Source organism: Petromyzon marinus, unplaced genomic scaffold (genome assembly GCF_048934315.1).
Source record: "Petromyzon marinus isolate PM22_M1 ecotype Great Lakes invasive population unplaced genomic scaffold, UKy_Petmar_22M1.pri1.0 PM_G_Scaffold_4, whole genome shotgun sequence".
Lineage (NCBI taxonomy): Eukaryota > Metazoa > Chordata > Hyperoartia > Petromyzontiformes > Petromyzontidae > Petromyzon > Petromyzon marinus.
The window spans coordinates 6,513,287-6,531,948 of NW_027422983.1; the positions used below are offsets into that span (position 1 = coordinate 6,513,287).

The 18,662-nt window shown below is 50.7% G+C and overlaps 1 protein-coding gene across 1 annotated transcript in view; it reads right to left on the reverse strand.

The window, feature by feature from the left end:
- Positions 1-1,882: 1,882 nt before the first annotated feature.
- Positions 1,883-18,662, reverse strand: part of LOC142916609 (uncharacterized) — a 30,110-nt gene continuing 13,330 nt past the window's right edge. Inside the window, exons 3-8 of the mRNA XM_076061755.1 lie at positions 12,546-12,652; positions 11,453-11,637; positions 9,449-9,530; positions 4,872-5,056; positions 3,618-3,699; positions 1,883-2,356 (exon numbers count right to left, since the gene is read on the reverse strand). Coding sequence (XP_075917870.1) covers positions 2,183-2,356; positions 3,618-3,699; positions 4,872-5,056; positions 9,449-9,530; positions 11,453-11,637; positions 12,546-12,652 — 815 coding nt within the window. The 3' untranslated portion in view covers positions 1,883-2,182. The remainder of the gene's footprint in view (positions 2,357-3,617; positions 3,700-4,871; positions 5,057-9,448; positions 9,531-11,452; positions 11,638-12,545; positions 12,653-18,662) is intronic.

Sequence of the window (18,662 nt, forward strand, 5' to 3'; positions counted from 1 at the left end):
GCTGACACGGGGTCTGTATGCGTCTGCGGGTTATATGCGGGAAAATACGGTGCTCATATTACAGGAATACACACGCTTCTCTTTTTACGCATTTAGACCTGAGGGCTAAGGTAGTTTACCTCACTTAATTTTTTAATTAAATATCATGAGTTTAATAAAAAATAAACGTTGTAATTACTGTCCGGATCTGCGCACCTTCTTCATACGTAAATGGAATTGTAAATCACGAGGCGGGTAGAACTCGTAACAGCCTTTATTATAAATCACTGTGGAACGTCAATCTCAGTGGAGTGCTAATACAACTCACATGATAACCACCACCATCATAACCACCACCACCATCATGACCACCACCATCATAACCACCACCACCATCATAACCACCACCATCATAACCACCACCACCATCATCATAACCACCATAACCACCACCATCATAACCACCACCATCATACCCACCACCACCATCATAACCACCACCACCATCATGACCACCACCACCATCATAACCACCACCACCATCATAACCACCACCACCATCATAATCACCACCACCATAACCACCACCACCATCATAACCACCACCACCATCATGACCACCACCACCATAACCACCACCACCATCATAACCACCACCACCATAACCACCACCATCATAACCACCACCACCATCATAACCACCACCATAACTCTCACCACCATGATAACCACCACCACCATCATAACCACCACCATCATAACCACCACCATCATAACCACCACCACCATAACCACCACCATAACCACCACCACCATCATAACCACCATCACCATCATAACCACCACCACCATCATGACCACCACCACAATCATAACCACCACCACCATCATAACCACCACCACCATCATGACCACCACCACCATCATAACCACCACCACCATAACCACCACCATCATAACCACCACCATCATAACCACCACCACCATCATGACCACCACCACCATCATGACCACCACCACCATCATAACCACCACCACCATCATAACCACCACAACCATCATAACCACCACCATCATAACCACCACCACCATAACCACCACCATCACCATAACCAACACCACCATCATAACCACCACCACCATCATGACCACCATCATAACCACCACCATAACCACCACCATAACCACCACCACCATCATAACCACCACCACCATCATGACCACCACCACAATCATAACCACCACCACCATCATAACCACCACCACCATCATGACCACCACCACCATCATAACCACCACCACCATAACCACCACCATCATAACCACCACCATCATAACCACCACCACCATAACCACCACCATAACCACCACCACCATCATGACCACCATCATAACCACCACCACCATCATAACCACCACCACCATCATAACCACCACCATCATAACCACCACCACCATAACCACCACCATCACCATAACCAACACCACCATCATAACCACCACCACCATCATGACCACCACCATAACCACCACCACCATCATAACCACCACCATAACCACCACCATAACTACCATCATAACCACCATCACTATAACCACCAACATCACCATAACCACCATCATAACCACCATCATGACCACCACCACCATCATAACCACCACCACCATAACCACCACCATAACCACCACCACCATCATAACCACCACCATAACCACCACCATCATAACCACCACCATAACCACCACCATCACCACCATCATAACCACCACCACCACCATAACCACCACCACCATCATAACCACCACCACCATAACCACCATCATAACCACCACCACCATAACCACCACCATCATAACCACCACCATAACCACCACCATCATAACCACCACCATAACCACCACCATCACCACCATAACCACCACCATCATAACCACCACCATAACCACCACCACCATAACCACCACCATCACCACCACCATAACCACTACCACCATAACAACCACCACCACCGAGCTGTGCCGAGCGGTTCACTTGTGCGGCGATGTTTAAGGAGCGGTCGAGTGCGGCGACGTCGTTACAGACGAGGGCCTATTTCAGGACGGCTCGTAGAAGCAGCAGCAGCGGCGGCGGCGGCCGTGGTCGTCCCCGTCGCCACAATCACCAACACCGTCGTCACCGTCGCCACAATCACCAACACCGTCGTCACCGTCGCCGCCGCCACCGCCACCAGGGATGCGTGGGCACCGACGGTGCGAGCGGCGGCGCTTGAGAGCTCCGCAACCGGCGGGATGCTGGCGGGGGGTGGCCGGGCGGCGGGGCCAACCGGCGGGTAACCACCAGGAGCTCCCCCCCCCGCTCGCTTGAGGCCGGGTCGACCTAGGGGAGGCCCGGGTGCCGTTCAGATAATCCCCGTCACTGTTACAGCGACGGATGAACTTCGACCTTTGAATTGATGCCGTGGTGCAGGAACGGTGCAGGAGGGGGGAGGAGAATGGGGAAGGAGGAGGGTGGGGGTGGTGGTGCAGGTGATGGGGGTTGGACGAGGTGGAGTAGATGGAGGTGCAGGAGGTGGGGTGGATGGAGGTGGAGTAGATGGAGGTAGAGTGGATGGAGGTGCAGGAGGTGGAGTGGATGGAGGTGGAGTGGATGGAGGTGGAGTAGATGGAGGTGGAGTGGATGGAGGTGGAGTCGATAGAGGTGCAGGAGGTGGAGTAGATGCAGGTGGAGTAGATGGAGGTGGAGTAGATGGAGTAGATGCAGGTGGAGTAGATTCAGGTGGAGTAGATGGAGGTGGAGTAGATGGAGGTGGAGTAGATGGAGGTGCAGTAGATGGAGGTGGAGTAGATGGAGGTGGAGTGGATGGAGGTGGAGTGGATGGAGGTGGAGTAGATGGAGGTGGAGTAGATGGAGGTGCAGGAGGTGGAGTAGATCGAGGTGGAGTAGATGGAGGTGCAGGAGGTGGAGTAGATGGAGGTGGAGTAGATGGAGGTGGAGTAGATGGAGGTGGAGTGGATGGAGGTGGAGTAGATGGAGGTGGAGTAGATGGAGGTGGAGTAGATGCAGGTGGAGTAGATGGAGGTGGAGTGGATGCAGGTGGAGTAGATGGAGGTGGAGTAGATGCAGGTGGAGTAGATGGAGGTGGAGTGGATGGAGGTGGAGTAGATGGAGGTGGAGTAGATGCAGGTGGAGTAGATGGAGGTGGAGTGGATGGAGGTGGAGTAGATGGAAGTGGAGTAGATGCAGGTGGAGCGGATGGAGGTGGAGTAGATGGAGGTGGAGTTAATGGAGGTGGAGTAGATGGAGGTGGAGTGGATGGAGGTGGAGTAGATGGAGGTGGAGTAGATGCAGGTGGAGTAGATGGAGGTGGAGTGGATGGAGGTGGAGTAGATGGAGGTGGAGTAGATGCAGGTGGAGTAGATGCAGGTGGAGTGGATGGAGGTGGAGTAGATGGAGGTGCAGGAGGTGGAGTAGATGCAGGTGGAGTAGATGCAGGTGGAGTAGATGGAGGTGGAGTAGGTGCAGGTGGAGTTGATGCAGGTGGAGTAGATGGAGGTGGAGTAGATGCAAGTGGAGTAGATGGAGGTGGAGCGGATGGAGGTGGAGCGGATGGAGGTTCTGGTGTCTGTACGCCGGTCACCTTGGCGGTGCTGGCTCCCACGTGGGGGTTGGCAGAGCGCGTGTGGATCTCGCGCGTCTCCTGCTGCTGCTGCTGCCGCTGCCTGTAAATGTGGAGGCGGAGGTTTGGCCGCTGCTCTAACGACGGCACTACACGCACCTCTATGAGTCTCCATGAGTCTCTATGCGTCTCTATGTATCTCTATGAGTCTCTATGTATCTCTATGAGTCTCTCTGTATCTCTGAGTCTCTATGTATTACTGAGTCTCGATGTATCTCTGAGTCTCTATGTATCTTTACGAGTACGTATCTCTATGAGTCTCTCTGTATCTCTATGCATCTCTATGTGTCTCTTATGTATCTCTATGAGTCTCTATGTATCTCTATGCGTCTCGATGTATCTCTACGAATCTCTATGTATCTCTACGAGTCTCTATGCGTCTCTATGTATCTCTATGTATCTGTATGAGTCTCTCTGTATCTCTGAGTCTCTCTGTATCTCTGAGTCTCTATGTATCTCTACGAGTCTCTATGTAACTCTATTAGTCTCTCTATCTCTGAGTCTCTATGTATCTCTATGAGTCTCTATGTATCTCTATGAGTATGTATCTCTATGCGTCTCTATGTATCTCCATGAGTCTGTAAGTATATCTATGAGTCTATGTGTCTCTATGTATCTCCATGAGTCTATGTGTCTCTATGAGTCTCTATGCATCTCTATGTACCATAGAGACTCAGAGATACCTAGAGACTCATGGAGATACATAGAGACTCATGGAGATACATAGAGACTCATGGAGATACAGAGACTCCACACGACCACGGGGATTATCTATGCAACCTCCTGTAGACCAAGTGAGGTAGTCAACATCTCATAGCCACCGTGATGAGACACGTAGACTCCAAATATGCAGCAGCAGACATCGTCAGGATTGGTATCAAACCCACGACCTCCTGTACACCAGGCGAGGTAGTCAACATCTCATAGCCACCGTGATGATGATGACAGACGCAGACTCTAAATATACAGCAGCAGGCATCATCAGGATTGGTATCAAACCCACGACCTCCTGTACACCAGGCGAGGTAGTCAACATCTCATAGCCACCGTGGGTCCCATGAGTGTGAGGCGAGTCAAGAGCTGCAAGGCTGAACTTGTCCGTTCATCGACGTGGGATGGATGACGCCTCGCTTGGACGCTCTGTGGACGCTCACCATTCACCGCTCGACGCTCACCGCTCTCCGCAGACTCGCAGAGCGAGTCGATGCCAATTACCGGTTCATTGCGGCCGTGGCGGTGGTGACGGTGGTGGTGGTGGCCGTGGCGACGGTGACGCCGGTGGCCGTGGCAGGGGTGATGGCGTCCGTGGCGACGGCGTTCCTGGCTTCGGTGACGTGCGTCGTCCACGCCGCTTCCTGCTCCAGCCGTCGCCACTTGGCTCGTCGATTTTGGAACCAACCCTTGACGAGGACCGCAATAACAAAATCATCCAGCGGTGTGCGTGGTGTCTGTGTGTGTCTACGTGTGTCTGTCTACGTGTGTGTGTGTGTGTCTACGTGTGTCTGTGTGTGTCTACGTGTGTCTGTGTGTGTCTGCGTGTGTCTGTCTGTGTCTGTGTGTCTACGTGTGTCCGGCAAAACAACCCCTTACCTCCTCGCGGTGCCGGACGGGCAACTCTGTCGTGGACAGTGCTGTGGGGGGAGGTCCAATTTTGATTGGCTCCTCCCCTCATGGCATATGTGTCCACCACAGGGGCTAAACGGGGGCTCTGGATGGGTGCGAGGGGCTGGTAACCCCTCCACCTTCAATTAATTACCACTAAACCACGAGTTAAACTGAAATATGTAACTAATAAGCTTGTGCCGGACGCCCCGGGGGGCCAGGCGTCTATGACGTCTCCTGACCAAACCCCAATTGGCGGAGCCAGGAGATTGAATATCTACCCTCGGGGCTCCTCCAGAAACAACGAAAAGCCACTACGGGTGGCCACGTGGAATGTTCGAATGCTCACTGCGGAGGAGAGGCTGCCACTCCTCTGTCGGGAGCTGGACCGGTACCGCCTGGATCTATGTGGCATTCAGGAGGTCCGGTGGACTGGCTCTGGCTCCTGCCACCATGAGGGGTGGACAGTCCTCTACTCGGGGCAGGAGACTGCCAACCAACAGGGAGTGGCTCTTCTTTTGAACAAAAGAATGAAGGGGGCGTGGGAGCGTGGCGGTGAGGTGTGGGAAGCTGTAAGCCCCAGGCTACTTTGGGCTCGCCTTCCCATCAACCGGAGGTGAGGAATGGTGGTCGTGGTTACTTATGCCCCCACCGAAGATGAACATCCGTGGAGGGATGCAGACAAAGCCGATGAGTCAGATGCCTTAAATGACCTGTCACAGGTGCTGGCTAAAGTGGCCCCTCGGGATAGAGTCATCATGCTGGGTGACTTCAATGCCCGAGTTGGTCATGATACTGGCACCTGGTCTGGAGTGATTGGAAGGCATGGGCCAGATCAGCTCAATAACAACGGTAGGAGGCTGCTAGATTTTTGTGCAGCCCATGGACTTGTAATTACCAACACGCTGTTCCGGCATCGGCGCATCCACACAACATCATGGATGCATGCCGGGTCCAAGCAAGAACATCTGCTGGACTACATAGTGACGGACCAGCGGATGCGAGCCCATGTCCTTGACACCAGGACCTACCGTGGAGCTGATCTGCCCTCTGACCATCGACTAGTCATCTGTAAGATGCGCCTGCCATTCTTCCACTCCGGTGGTGGGTGTACACCCAGGACCACATTCCAACCTAATGTGGCCTGGTCTCAGTTATCTGATGAAAGTTGCAAGCGAGAATTTCATCATCGCTTGCGGCTGGGATTGACATCGTCCCCGACTCCTCCTGATGTCGAGGGTAAATGGGCGAGGTTTAGGAGTGTGACTCATGCAGCTGCAATGGCTGCTTTGGGTATGCGGTCCAGACCTCCCCAGAGACCCTGGCTGACAGAGGAGGTGTTCAGGATGGTTGAGAAAAAGCGACAGGCCCACTGTCATCGGCTACAGAATCCCACGTCAGAGAATGAGGAGGCTTACCGCAGCCTTCGCTCGGAGGTTCGGAGAGCCGTGAGGCGCTGCAAGGATGGGTGGTGGTTGCGGGTTGCTGAGGAGATGGAGTCTGCCTCAGTGGCCCGTGATCACAAATCTCTATTTAACTCCATCAAAAAAGTAACCTGCAGCGCCACACCTATTACCATCATTAGGGGAAAAAACGGTGATCCAATCTCCGACCCCCAGGAACAGGTTTGCAGATTTGCTGAGCATTTCTGTGAGGTCCTGGGAGACGGAAAATCCCTCAGCCAGGAAAACATTGTGGCACAAAGTGAGGATGACCCTGCTGAGGCTGCGGTGCCTCAAATATTGGAAGAAGTCACCCCCTGTGAGTGGCTGGCTGAGGTGCCATCTGTTGAGGAAGTACTGAAGGCAATCCGGAGTCTGAGACCAGGAAAGGCAGTGGGCAGAGATGATCTCCCAAGCGAAATGCTGAGGGAGGGTGGCGTTTGTGCACAGACTGCCCTATATGACATCATAACAACGGTCTGGACCACTGGATGGGTTCCACAGGATTGGAAGGATGCCCTGGTGGTCCCCCTTTTTAAGAAGGGGGGACCGCACAGACTGTAACTACAGGGGCATCTCACTCCTCAGTGTGCCGGGAAAGGTCCTGGCAAGGATTATTCAGCATCGCCTTGCCAGTTACGCTGAGGAGAGGCTTGCGGAGCCCCAATGCGGTTTCAGGAAAGGGTGGTCCTGCACAGATGCCATATTTTCTGTCCGTCTGCTACAGCAGAGGTGTAGGGAATTCCAACAAGACCTACATCTCTGCTTTATTGACCTGGTCAAGGCCTATGATACCATCAGTAGGCCTGGGCTCTGGGTTGTTCTTCGTGCTTTTGGAGTACCTGACCCTCTGCTCACGATCATTAAGGACCTTCATGATGGTGAGCGGGCCCGGGTAAAACTATGTGGCCGGGAGTCAGAGCCATTCCCTGTACACCTTGGGGTGCGACAGGGATGTCCTCTGGCTCCCACATTGTTTAACATCTATTTTGACCACGTAGTTCGTGAAGCCTTCAATAGCTGTACCGGGGGAATCTCCATATGGTACAGATATAATGGGAGGCTGATCGATGCCCGGGTGCGGTCAAGGGATGGCTCCCTATTGCTCAACCACGTTATGTATGCTGATGATTTGGTAATAGCTGCTCATTCAGATGAGGAGTTGGAGACGCTGCTGCTGAGACTGGAGCGTGCCACTAAGAGGTGGGGCCTTACCATCAGCCCCACCAAAACTAAGCACCTGCCTGGGTATTTTGTACCATCGGACACTCCACCCCCACAACTCCCAATCGGTGATGGGGCAGTTGTGGAGAGAGTGGAGAGTTTCCCATACCTGGGCAGTGTGCTTATGACCGGCTCAAGGTTAACAGCAGAGGTCTCACTCCGAATCAGTCGAGCGGCAATATCTTTTCATCGGTTGCGTAACGCTGTGTGGAAGCTACCTGGTCTGTCGCTCCGCACTAAGCTTCAGGTCTTCTCGGCCACGGTCATTCCCTCCCTTCTCTACGCTTGCGAAACATGGACCCCCCTAATGGAACATCTTCGCCGGTTAAAAACATTTAGGCTGGCCTGCCTACGATCCATCCTGGGTTTAACCAGACTGGATTGTGTGAGGAGCTCACAAATCCTTGAAAGATCTGGGCAAGGTCCCATCGGTGAGCTCCTCCGGCGGGCAAGGCTGCAATGGCTGGGTCATGTAGCCCGCATGCCCAGCCACCGCATGCCGAAACAGCTTTTGTTCGGCCGGATTGAGGGGGCTAAGCGGGTGCGGCACGGGCTAGAGAAGAGATGGAGTGATGTGGTACAGGAGGACGTGGAACTGAGTGGACTTGCCGATGACTGGTACCAGCGGTGTCAAGATCGGCCTCTGTGGAGGAGGCGCGTGAAGGACGCTACTGGGCAGTTGGAGGTAGTCGCCCTCCAACAACAACGGAGGGCGGAGGAGCGACGCTCACAACAACGAGCGGAGTGCCGGGTGGCTAAAGCACAGCAGGTTGGCACAGTAGGGGGCACAGGTGGTGCATCAGCCAGTCATCTCAGTCAGTCGACCCGTGGCACCTGGGTCTGCCCCGTGACCTCCTGCCAGCGGGCGTTCGACACTTCACATGGCCTCAGGGTGCACAAGCATCGTGGTGACGTCACCGGCACTTAGTGGAGAATGGCGGTTGTTGTTGTCTACGTGTGTCTACGTGTCTGTGTGTGTCTGTGTGTCTACATGTCTGTGTGTGTCTACGTGTGTCTGTGTGTCTGTGTGTGTCTGTGTGTGTCTACGTGTGTCTGTGTGTCTGTGTTTGTGTGTGTCTACGTGTGTCTCCGTGTGTCTGTGTGTCTACGTGTAGATGGAGGTGGAGTAGATGGAGGTGGAGTGGATGGAGGTGGAGTAGATGGAGGTGGAGTAGATGGAGTAGATGCAGGTGGAGTAGATGCAGGTGGAGTAGATGCAGGTGGAGCGGATGGAGGTGGAGTGGATGGAGGTGGAGTAGATGGAGGTGGAGTAGATGGAGGTGGAGCGGATGGAGGTGGAGTAGATGCAGGTGGAGTAGATGCAGGTGGAGCGGATGGAGGTGGAGTAGATGGAGGTGGAGTAGATGGAGGTGCAGGAGGTGGAGTAGATGCAGGTGGAGTAGATGCAGGTGCAGTAGATGCAGGTGGAGTGGATGCAGGTGGAGTAGATAGAGGTGGAGTAGATGCAGGTGGAGTAGATGCAGGTGGAGCGGATGGAGGTTCTGGTGTCTGTACGCCGGTCACCTTGGCGGTGCTGGCTCCCACGTGGGGGTTGGAGGAGCGCGTGTGGATCTCGCGTTTCACCTGCTGCTGCTGCTGCCGCTGCCTGTAAATGTGGAGGCGGAGGTTTGGCCGCTGCTCTAACGACGGCACTACACGCACCTCTATGAGTCTCCGTGAGTCTCTATGCGTCTCTATGTATCTCTATGAGTCTCTATGTATCTCTATGAGTCTCTTTGTATCTCTATGAGTCTCTCTATATCTCTATGTATCTCTATGAGTCTCTCTGTATCTCTATGAGTCTCTATGTATCTCTATGAGTCTCTCTGTATCTGAGTCTCTATGTATCTTTACGAGTCTCTCTGCATCTCTATGTATCTCTATGCATCTCGATGTATCTCTATGAGTCTCTATCTATCTCTATGCGTCTCGATGTATCTCTACGAGTCTCTATGTATCTCTATGAGTCTCTATGCGTCTCTATGTATCTCTATGAGTCTCTCTGTATCTCTGAGTCTCTCTGTATCTCTGAGTCTCTATGTATCTCTACGAGTCTCTATGTATCTCTATGAGTCTCTCTGTATCTCTAAGTCTCTATGTATCTCTACGAGTCTCCATGTATCGCTATGAGTATGTATCTCTATGCGTCTCTATGTATCTCCATGAGTCTGTAAGTATATCTATGAGTCTATGTGTCTCTATGCGTCTCTATGTATCTCCATGAGTCTATGTGTCTCTATGAGTCTCTATGCATCTCTATGTACTATAGAGACTCATAGAGATACCTAGAGACTCATGGAGATACATAGAGACTCATAGAGATACATAGAGACTCATAGAGATACATAGAGACTCATGGAGATACAGACTCCACGCGACCATGGGGATTATCTATGCAACCTCCTGTAGACCAAGTGAGGTAGTCAATATCTCATAACCACCGTGATGAGACACGCAGACTCCAAATATGCAGCAGCAGACATCGTCAGGGTTGGTATCAAACCCACGACCTCCTGTACACCAGGCGAGGTAGTCAACATCTCATAGCCACCGTGATGATGATGACAGACGCAGACTCTAAATATACAGCAGCAGACATCGTCAGGATTGGTATCAAACCCACGACCTCCTGTACACCAGGCGAGGTAGTCAACATCTCATAGCCACCGTGATGATGACAGACGCAGACTCTAAATATACAGCAGCAGGCATCGTCAGGGTTGGTATCAAACCCACGACCTCCTGTAGACCAAGCGAGGTAGTCAACATATCATAGCCACCGTGATGATGATGATGATGACAGACGCAGACTCTAAATATACAGCAGCAGGCATCGTCAGGATTGGTATCAAACCCACGACCTCCTGTACACCAGGCGAGGTAGTCAACATCTCATAGCCACCGTGATGATGATGACAGACGCAGACTCTAAATATACAGCAGCAGGCATCGTCAGGATTGGTATCAAACCCACGACCTCCTGTACACCAGGCGAGGTAGTCAACATCTCATAGCCACCGTGATGATGATGACAGACGCCGACTCCAAATATATAGCAGCAGACATCGTCAGGATTGGTATTAAACCCACGACCTCCTGTACACCAGGCGAGGTAGTCAACATCTCATAGCCACCGTGATGATGACAGACGCAGACTCTAAATATACAGCAGCAGGCATCATCAGGGTTGGTATCAAACCCACGACCTCCTGTACACCAGGCGAGGTAGTCAACATCTCATAGCCACCGTGATGATGACAGACGCAGACTCTAAATATACAGCAGCAGGCATCATCAGGGTTGGTATCAAACCCACGACCTCCTGTACACCAGGCGAGGTAGTCAACATCTCATAGCCACCGTGGGTCCCATGAGTGTGAGGCGAGTCAAGAGCTGCAAGGCTGAACTTGTCCGTTCATTGACGTGGGATGGATGACGCCTCGCTTGGACGCTCTGTGGACGCTCACCATTCACCGCTCGACGCTCACCGCTCTCCGCAGACCCGCAGAGCGAGCCGATGCCAATTACCGGTTCATTGCGGCCGTGGCGGTGGTGACGGTGGTGGTGGTGGCCGTGGCGACGGTGACGCTGGTGGCCGTGGCGGGGGTGATGGCGTCCGTGGCGACAGCGTTCCTGGCTTCGGTGACGTGCGTCGTCCACGCCGCTTCCTGCTCCAGCCGTCGCCACTTGGCTCGTCGGTTTTGGAACCAATTCTTGACGAGAACCGCAATAACAAAATCATCCAGCGGTGTGCGTGGTGTCTGTGTGTGTCTACGTGTGTCTGTGTGTGTCTGCGTGTGTCTGTGTCTGTGTGTCTACGTGTGTCTCCGTGTGTCTACGTGTCTGTGTGTGTCTACGTGTCTCCGTGTCTACGTGTGTCTGTCTACGTGTGTCTGTGTGTTTGTGTGTCTACGTGTCTCCGTGTGTCTGTGTCTACGTGTGTCTGTGTGTGTCTACGTGTCTGTGTGTGTCTGCGTGTGTCTGTCTGTGTCTGTGTGTCTACGTGTGTCTACGTGTGTCTGTGTGTCTGTGTGTCTACATATGTCTGTGTGTCTACGTGTGTCTGTGTGTGTCTGTATGTGTCTGTGTGTGTGTGTCTACGTGTGTCTGTGTCTGTAGTGTAGCGGTTAGCGCGCTGCGCTATGAACCTGGCGACCCGGGTTCGATTCCCAACACCAGTGACGATTATCTGAACCGGTCCCGGGCCTCCCCTAGGTCGACTCAGCCTCAAATGAGTACCTGGAGCGGTGTGTAAACATCGCCACTAGGGAGACAAAGGCGGTCAGGCGTGGTGCTGGCCACCCACCCCCTCGTGTACTGTTCCGGCCTTCATAGGTGCTCGCTAACAGCACTTGCCCCTACAGTCTGTTAAGGCTATATGGGGGATCTTTGTGTGTGTCTACGTGTGTCTTCGTGTGTCTGTGTGTCTACGTGTCTGTGTCTACGTGTTTGTCTACGTGTGTCTGTGTGTGTCTACGTGTGTCTGTGTGTGCGATGGTCTAGCAACCAGACATGACCACCGTCTCCAGTAAGATCGGTCACTAAAGCCAACGACTACTTCTGCTCCTCCCACCCTAGCGTTGAGGTTACCACCACGTGGTTGGTGGGGGGGGGGACTTACCTTGACCTTCCACACCGAGATGTTGGTGGCAAGAGCGAGCATGAGCTGTCGATGTAGGTCCGGGTAGGGCTCGTCCACGAATGCCTCCTCCAGCCGGGCAAGCTGAGCTGCGCTCCGTCAGGGGTTTAGACCGTTAAAATCTCTTCCCGTCCGGGACATCGTAAAAAAAAAAATCACGCGGGAGATTTGGTTTAGAGCGCAGGGGCGAGAGTCTCGGTCGCCCGTCGAGTTTGTCAGTGGCCGACGACGAGCAAGATGGGGGGGGGACGCGGGGTGCGGAGGTTGGGAAGGGGTGGTGGGGGAGGTTGGTGATAGGGAGAGGGGTGAGGCGAGGTGGATGGTGGGGGAGGGTGGTGAGGGTGGGTGGTGGAATCAACTGAATCAATTGTGAATTGTCCTCGCCAATTCAGCATCAGAATATCCATACTTCAGCAGCGGAAGGGGGAAGCCGAAGAGCTGTGAAGCTCTTAGTGCATCACAGATGTCCAGTAGTAGGGGCCATGGGGTAAGAACGTTACAACAGAGACAAATATCCCCCGCCGTGTCGCCTGTGGCAGACTTAGGGGCGAGTGCTGGTAGTGGCGAGTAGCAGCACCCATGAAGGGCGGCACGACACAGCAGAGGGTGGATGGCTCACACCACCACGCCTTAGTCTCCCCGGCAGCAACGTTCACTACATACCGCCGCACCAGGTACTCATTTGAGGCTGAATCGACCTAGGGGATGCCCGTTGACCGGTTCAGACAATCGTCACCCGGTGGCGTTGGTGGCCGTGAGCAGGAATCAAAACCCCGGCTCGCCGGGTCGCTAGTGCAGCGAAGCGCCGAACCGTTACCACGCCACAACAACTACGGCGACGAGGCAGCGACACGCAAACAGGACGGGAGTGCAGCGTGTGTGGCACGGGTGGCCACGTCGCTCAGCGGTAGCAACGTCGCGCCAACGACGGGGTCGGGGAATCGGAATCTTTAAGCCGCGGCGGGAGGAATCCAAAGGGCCGCAAAGTGCTTCGCGCGTCACGGATGTCCAGCTTTTTAAGTGATGAAATTAAATATTTTTTTTGCATTTATATATATACCGGGGACTACCTCTACTTACGAATGAGTCAGGTTCCAGAGATCTGTGTTCGTAAGTCGATTTATCCAACTTTACTCCTCTAGATTTGTACGGCATGTACATCTACATCTGCGGAACGTGAAGAACCAGTGGCATCTACATCTGCAGAACGTGAAGAACATATTTAATTTCATCACAGTACTACTATACATGACACTACTATACACACTACGCTACTATATACTACATTACTATATACACTACACTACGATACACACTACACTACTATATACAACACTACTATACATATTACAATACTATATACACTACTATACACACTACACTACCATAGACACTATACTACTATACACACGACGCTACTATATACATTACTATTTACACTACACTACTATATACACATTACTATACATATTACAATATTATAAACACTACTATTCACACTACACGACTATACACACTACACTATACAGGGACTTACCTCTACTTACGAACGAGTTAGGTTCCAGAGGGTCTGTGTTCGTAGATGTAGATGCCACTGGTTGTTCACGTTATGCAGCTGTAGATGTCACTGGTTCTTCACGTTCTGCAGATGTAGATGCCACTGGTTGTAGGAAACATGATGCCTTGAATAAAGGTGTCAGTTTTTGTGCCAGTTAAAAGGGTAAAACCTATTCCTATATCTTGCTACTGGCAAAGGAGGTCTCATGCCACTGGTTGTTCACATTCTGCAGATGAAGATGTCATTGGTTCTTCGCGTTCTGCAGATGTAGATACCACTGGTTATTAACGTTCTGCAGATGTAGATGCCACTGGTTCTTCGTGTTCTGCAGATGTAGATGCGAAAGGTTCTTCATATTCTACATATGTAGATGCCAATGGTTCTTCATATTCTAAAGATGTAGATGTCACTGGTTCTTCACGTTCTGCAGATGTAGATGCCATTGGTTCTTCGCGTTCTGCAGATGTAGATACCACTGGTTCTTAACGTTCTGCAGATGTAGATGCCACTGGTTCTTCGTGTTCTGCAGATGTAGATGCGAATGGTTCTTCATATTCTACATATGTAGATGCCAATGGTTCTTCATATTCTAAAGATGTAGATGCCACTGGTTCTTCACGTTCTGCAGATGTAGATGCCACTGGTTCTTCACGTTCTGCAGATGTAGATGCCACTGATTCTTCACGTTCTGCAGATGTAGATGCCACTGGTTCTTCATGTTCTACAGATGTAGATGCCACTGGATCTTCATGTTCTGCAGATGTAGATGCCATTGGTTCTTCACGTTCTGCAGATGTAGATGCTACTGGTTCTTCACGTTCTAGAGATGTAGATGCCACTGTTTCTTCACGTTCTGCAGATGTAGATGCCACTGGTTCTTCACGTTCTGCAGATGTAGATACCACTGGTTCTTAACGTTCTGCAGATGTAGATGCCACTGGTTCTTCGTGTTCTGCAGATGTAGATGCCAATGGTTCTTCATATTCTAAAGATGTAGATGCCACTGGTTCTTCACGTTCTGCAGATGTAGATGCCACTGGTTCTTCACGTTCTGCAGATGTAGATGCCACTGATTCTTCACGTTCTGCAGATGTAGATGCCACTGGTTCTTCATGTTCTACAGATGTAGATGCCACTGGTTCTTCATGTTCTGCAGATGTAGATGCCATTGGTTCTTCACGTTCTGCAGATGTAGATGCTACTGGTTCTTCACGTTCTGCAGATGTAGATGCCACTGGTTCTTCATGTTCTACAGATGTAGATGCCACTGGATCTTCATGTTCTGCAGATGTAGATGCCATTGGTTCTTCACGTTCTGCAGATGTAGATGCTACTGGTTCTTCACGTTCTAGAGATGTAGATGCCACTGTTTCTTCACGTTCTGCAGATGTAGATACCACTGGTTCTTAACGTTCTGCAGATGTAGATGCCACTGGTTCTTCGTGTTCTGCAGATGTAGATGCGAATGGTTCTTCATATTCTACAGATGTAGATGCCAATGGTTCTTCATATTCTAAAGATGTAGATGCCACTGGTTCTTCACGTTCTGCAGATGTAGATGCCACTGGTTCTTCACGTTCTGCAGATGTAGATGCCACTGATTCTTCACGTTCTGCAGATGTAGATGCCACTGGTTCTTCATGTTCTACAGATGTAGATGCCACTGGATCTTCATGTTCTGCAGATGTAGATGCCATTGGTTCTTCACGTTCTGCAGATGTAGATGCTACTGGTTCTTCACGTTCTAGAGATGTAGATGCCACTGTTTCTTCACGTTCTGCAGATGTAGATGCCACTGGTTCTTCACGTTCTGCAGATGTAGATACCACTGGTTCTTAACGTTCTGCAGATGTAGATGCCACTGGTTCTTCGTGTTCTGCAGATGTAGATGCCAATGGTTCTTCATATTCTAAAGATGTAGATGCCACTGGTTCTTCACGTTCTGCAGATGTAGATGCCACTGGTTCTTCACGCTCTGCAGATGTAGATGCCACTGATTCTTCACGTTCTGCAGATGTAGATGCCACTGGTTCTTCATGTTCTACAGATGTAGATGCCACTGGTTCTTCATGTTCTGCAGATGTAGATGCCATTGGTTCTTCACGTTCTGCAGATGTAGATGCTACTGGTTCTTCACGTTCTGCAGATGTAGATGCCACTGGTTCTTCATGTTCTACAGATGTAGATGCCACTGGATCTTCATGTTCTGCAGATGTAGATGCCATTGGTTCTTCACGTTCTGCAGATGTAGATGCTACTGGTTCTTCACGTTCTAGAGATGTAGATGCCACTGTTTCTTCACGTTCTGCAGATGTAGATGCCACTGGTTCTTCACGTTCTGCAGATGTAGATACCACTGGTTCTTAACGTTCTGCAGATGTAGATGCCACTGGTTCTTCGTGTTCTGCAGATGTAGATGCCAATGGTTCTTCATATTCTAAAGATGTAGATGCCACTGGTTCTTCACGTTCTGCAGATGTAGATGCCACTGGTTCTTCACGTTCTGCAGATGTAGATGCCACTGATTCTTCACGTTCTGCAGATGTAGATGCCACTGGTTCTTCATGTTCTACAGATGTAGATGCCACTGGTTCTTCATGTTCTGCAGATGTAGATGCCATTGGTTCTTCACGTTCTGCAGATGTAGATGCTACTGGTTCTTCACGTTCTAGAGATGTAGATGCCACTGTTTCTTCACGTTCTGCAGATGTAGATGCCACTGGTTCTTCACGTTCTGCAGATGTAGATGCCAATGGTTCTTCACGTTCTGCAGATGTAGATGCCACTGGTTCTTCACGTTCTGCAGATGTACATGCCACTGGTTCTTCATGTTCTGTAGATGTAGATGCCACTGGTTCTTCACGTTCTACAGATTAGATGCCACTCGTTCTACATTTTCTGTAGATGTAGATCCCACTGGTTCTACATGTTCTGTAGATGTAGATGCCACTGATTCTTCACGTTCTACAGATGTAGATGCCACTGGATCTTCACGTTTTGTAGATGTAGATGCCACTGGTCTTCGTGTTCTACAGATGTAGATGCCACTGGTTCATCACGTTCTGCAGATGTAGATGCCACTGGTTTTTCATGTTCTGCAGCTGTAGATGCCACTGCTTATTCACGTTCTACTGATGTGGATGCCACTGGTTCTTTACGTTCGGCAGATGTAGATGCCAATGGTTCTTCACGTTCTGCAGATGTAGATGCCACTGGTTCTTCATATTCTATAGATGTAGATGCCACTGGTTCTTCACGTTCTGCAGATGTAGATGCCACTGGTTCTTCATGTTCTGCAGATGTAGATGACACTGGTTCTTCACGTTCTGCAGATGTAGATGCCACTGGTTCTTAATGTTCTGCAGATGTAGATGACACTGGTTCTTCACGTTTTGCAGATGTAGATGCCACTGGTTCTTTATATTCTACAGATGTAGATGCCACTGATTCTTCACATTCTGCAGATGTAGATGTCACTGGTTCTTCACGTTCTGCAGATGTAGATGCCACTGGTTCTACATGTTCTGCAGATGTAGATGCCACTAGTTTTTCATATTCTGCAGCTGTAGATGCCACTGCTTATTCACGTTCTACTGATGTGGATGCCACTGGTTCTTTATGTTCGGCAGATGTAGATGCCAATGGTTCTTCACGTTCTGCAGATGTAGATGCCACTGGTTCTTCACGTTCTGCAGATGTAGATACCACTGGTTCTTAACGTTCTGCAGATGTAGATGCCACTGGTTCTTCGTGTTCTGCAGATGTAGATGCCAATGGTTCTTCATATTCTAAAGATGTAGATGCCACTGGTTCTTCACGTTCTGCAGATGTAGATGCCACTGGTTCTTCACGTTCTGCAGATGTAGATGCCACTGATTCTTCACGTTCTGCAGATGTAGATGCCACTGGTTCTTCATGTTCTACAGATGTAGATGCCACTGGTTCTTCATGTTCTGCAGATGTAGATGCCATTGGTTCTTCACGTTCTGCAGATGTAGATGCTACTGGTTCTTCACGTTCTAGAGATGTAGATGCCACTGTTTCTTCACGTTCTGCAGATGTAGATGCCACTGGTTCTTCACGTTCTGCAGATGTAGATACCAATGGTTCTTCACGTTCTGCAGATGTAGATGCCACTGGTTCTTCACGTTCTGCAGATGTACATGCCACTGGTTCTTCATGTTCTGTAGATGTAGATGCCACTGGTTCTTCACGTTCTACAGATTAGATGCCACTCGTTCTACATTTTCTGTAGATGTAGATCCCACTGGTTCTACATGTTCTGTAGATGTAGATGCCACTGATTCTTCACGTTCTACAGATGTAGATGCCACTGGATCTTCACGTTTTGTAGATGTAGATGCCACTGGTCTTCGTGTTCTACAGATGTAGATGCCACTGGTTCATCACGTTCTGCAGATGTAGATGCCACTGGTTTTTCATGTTCTGCAGCTGTAGATGCCACTGCTTATTCACGTTCTACTGATGTGGATGCCACTGGTTCTTTACGTTCGGCAGATGTAGATGCCAATGGTTCTTCA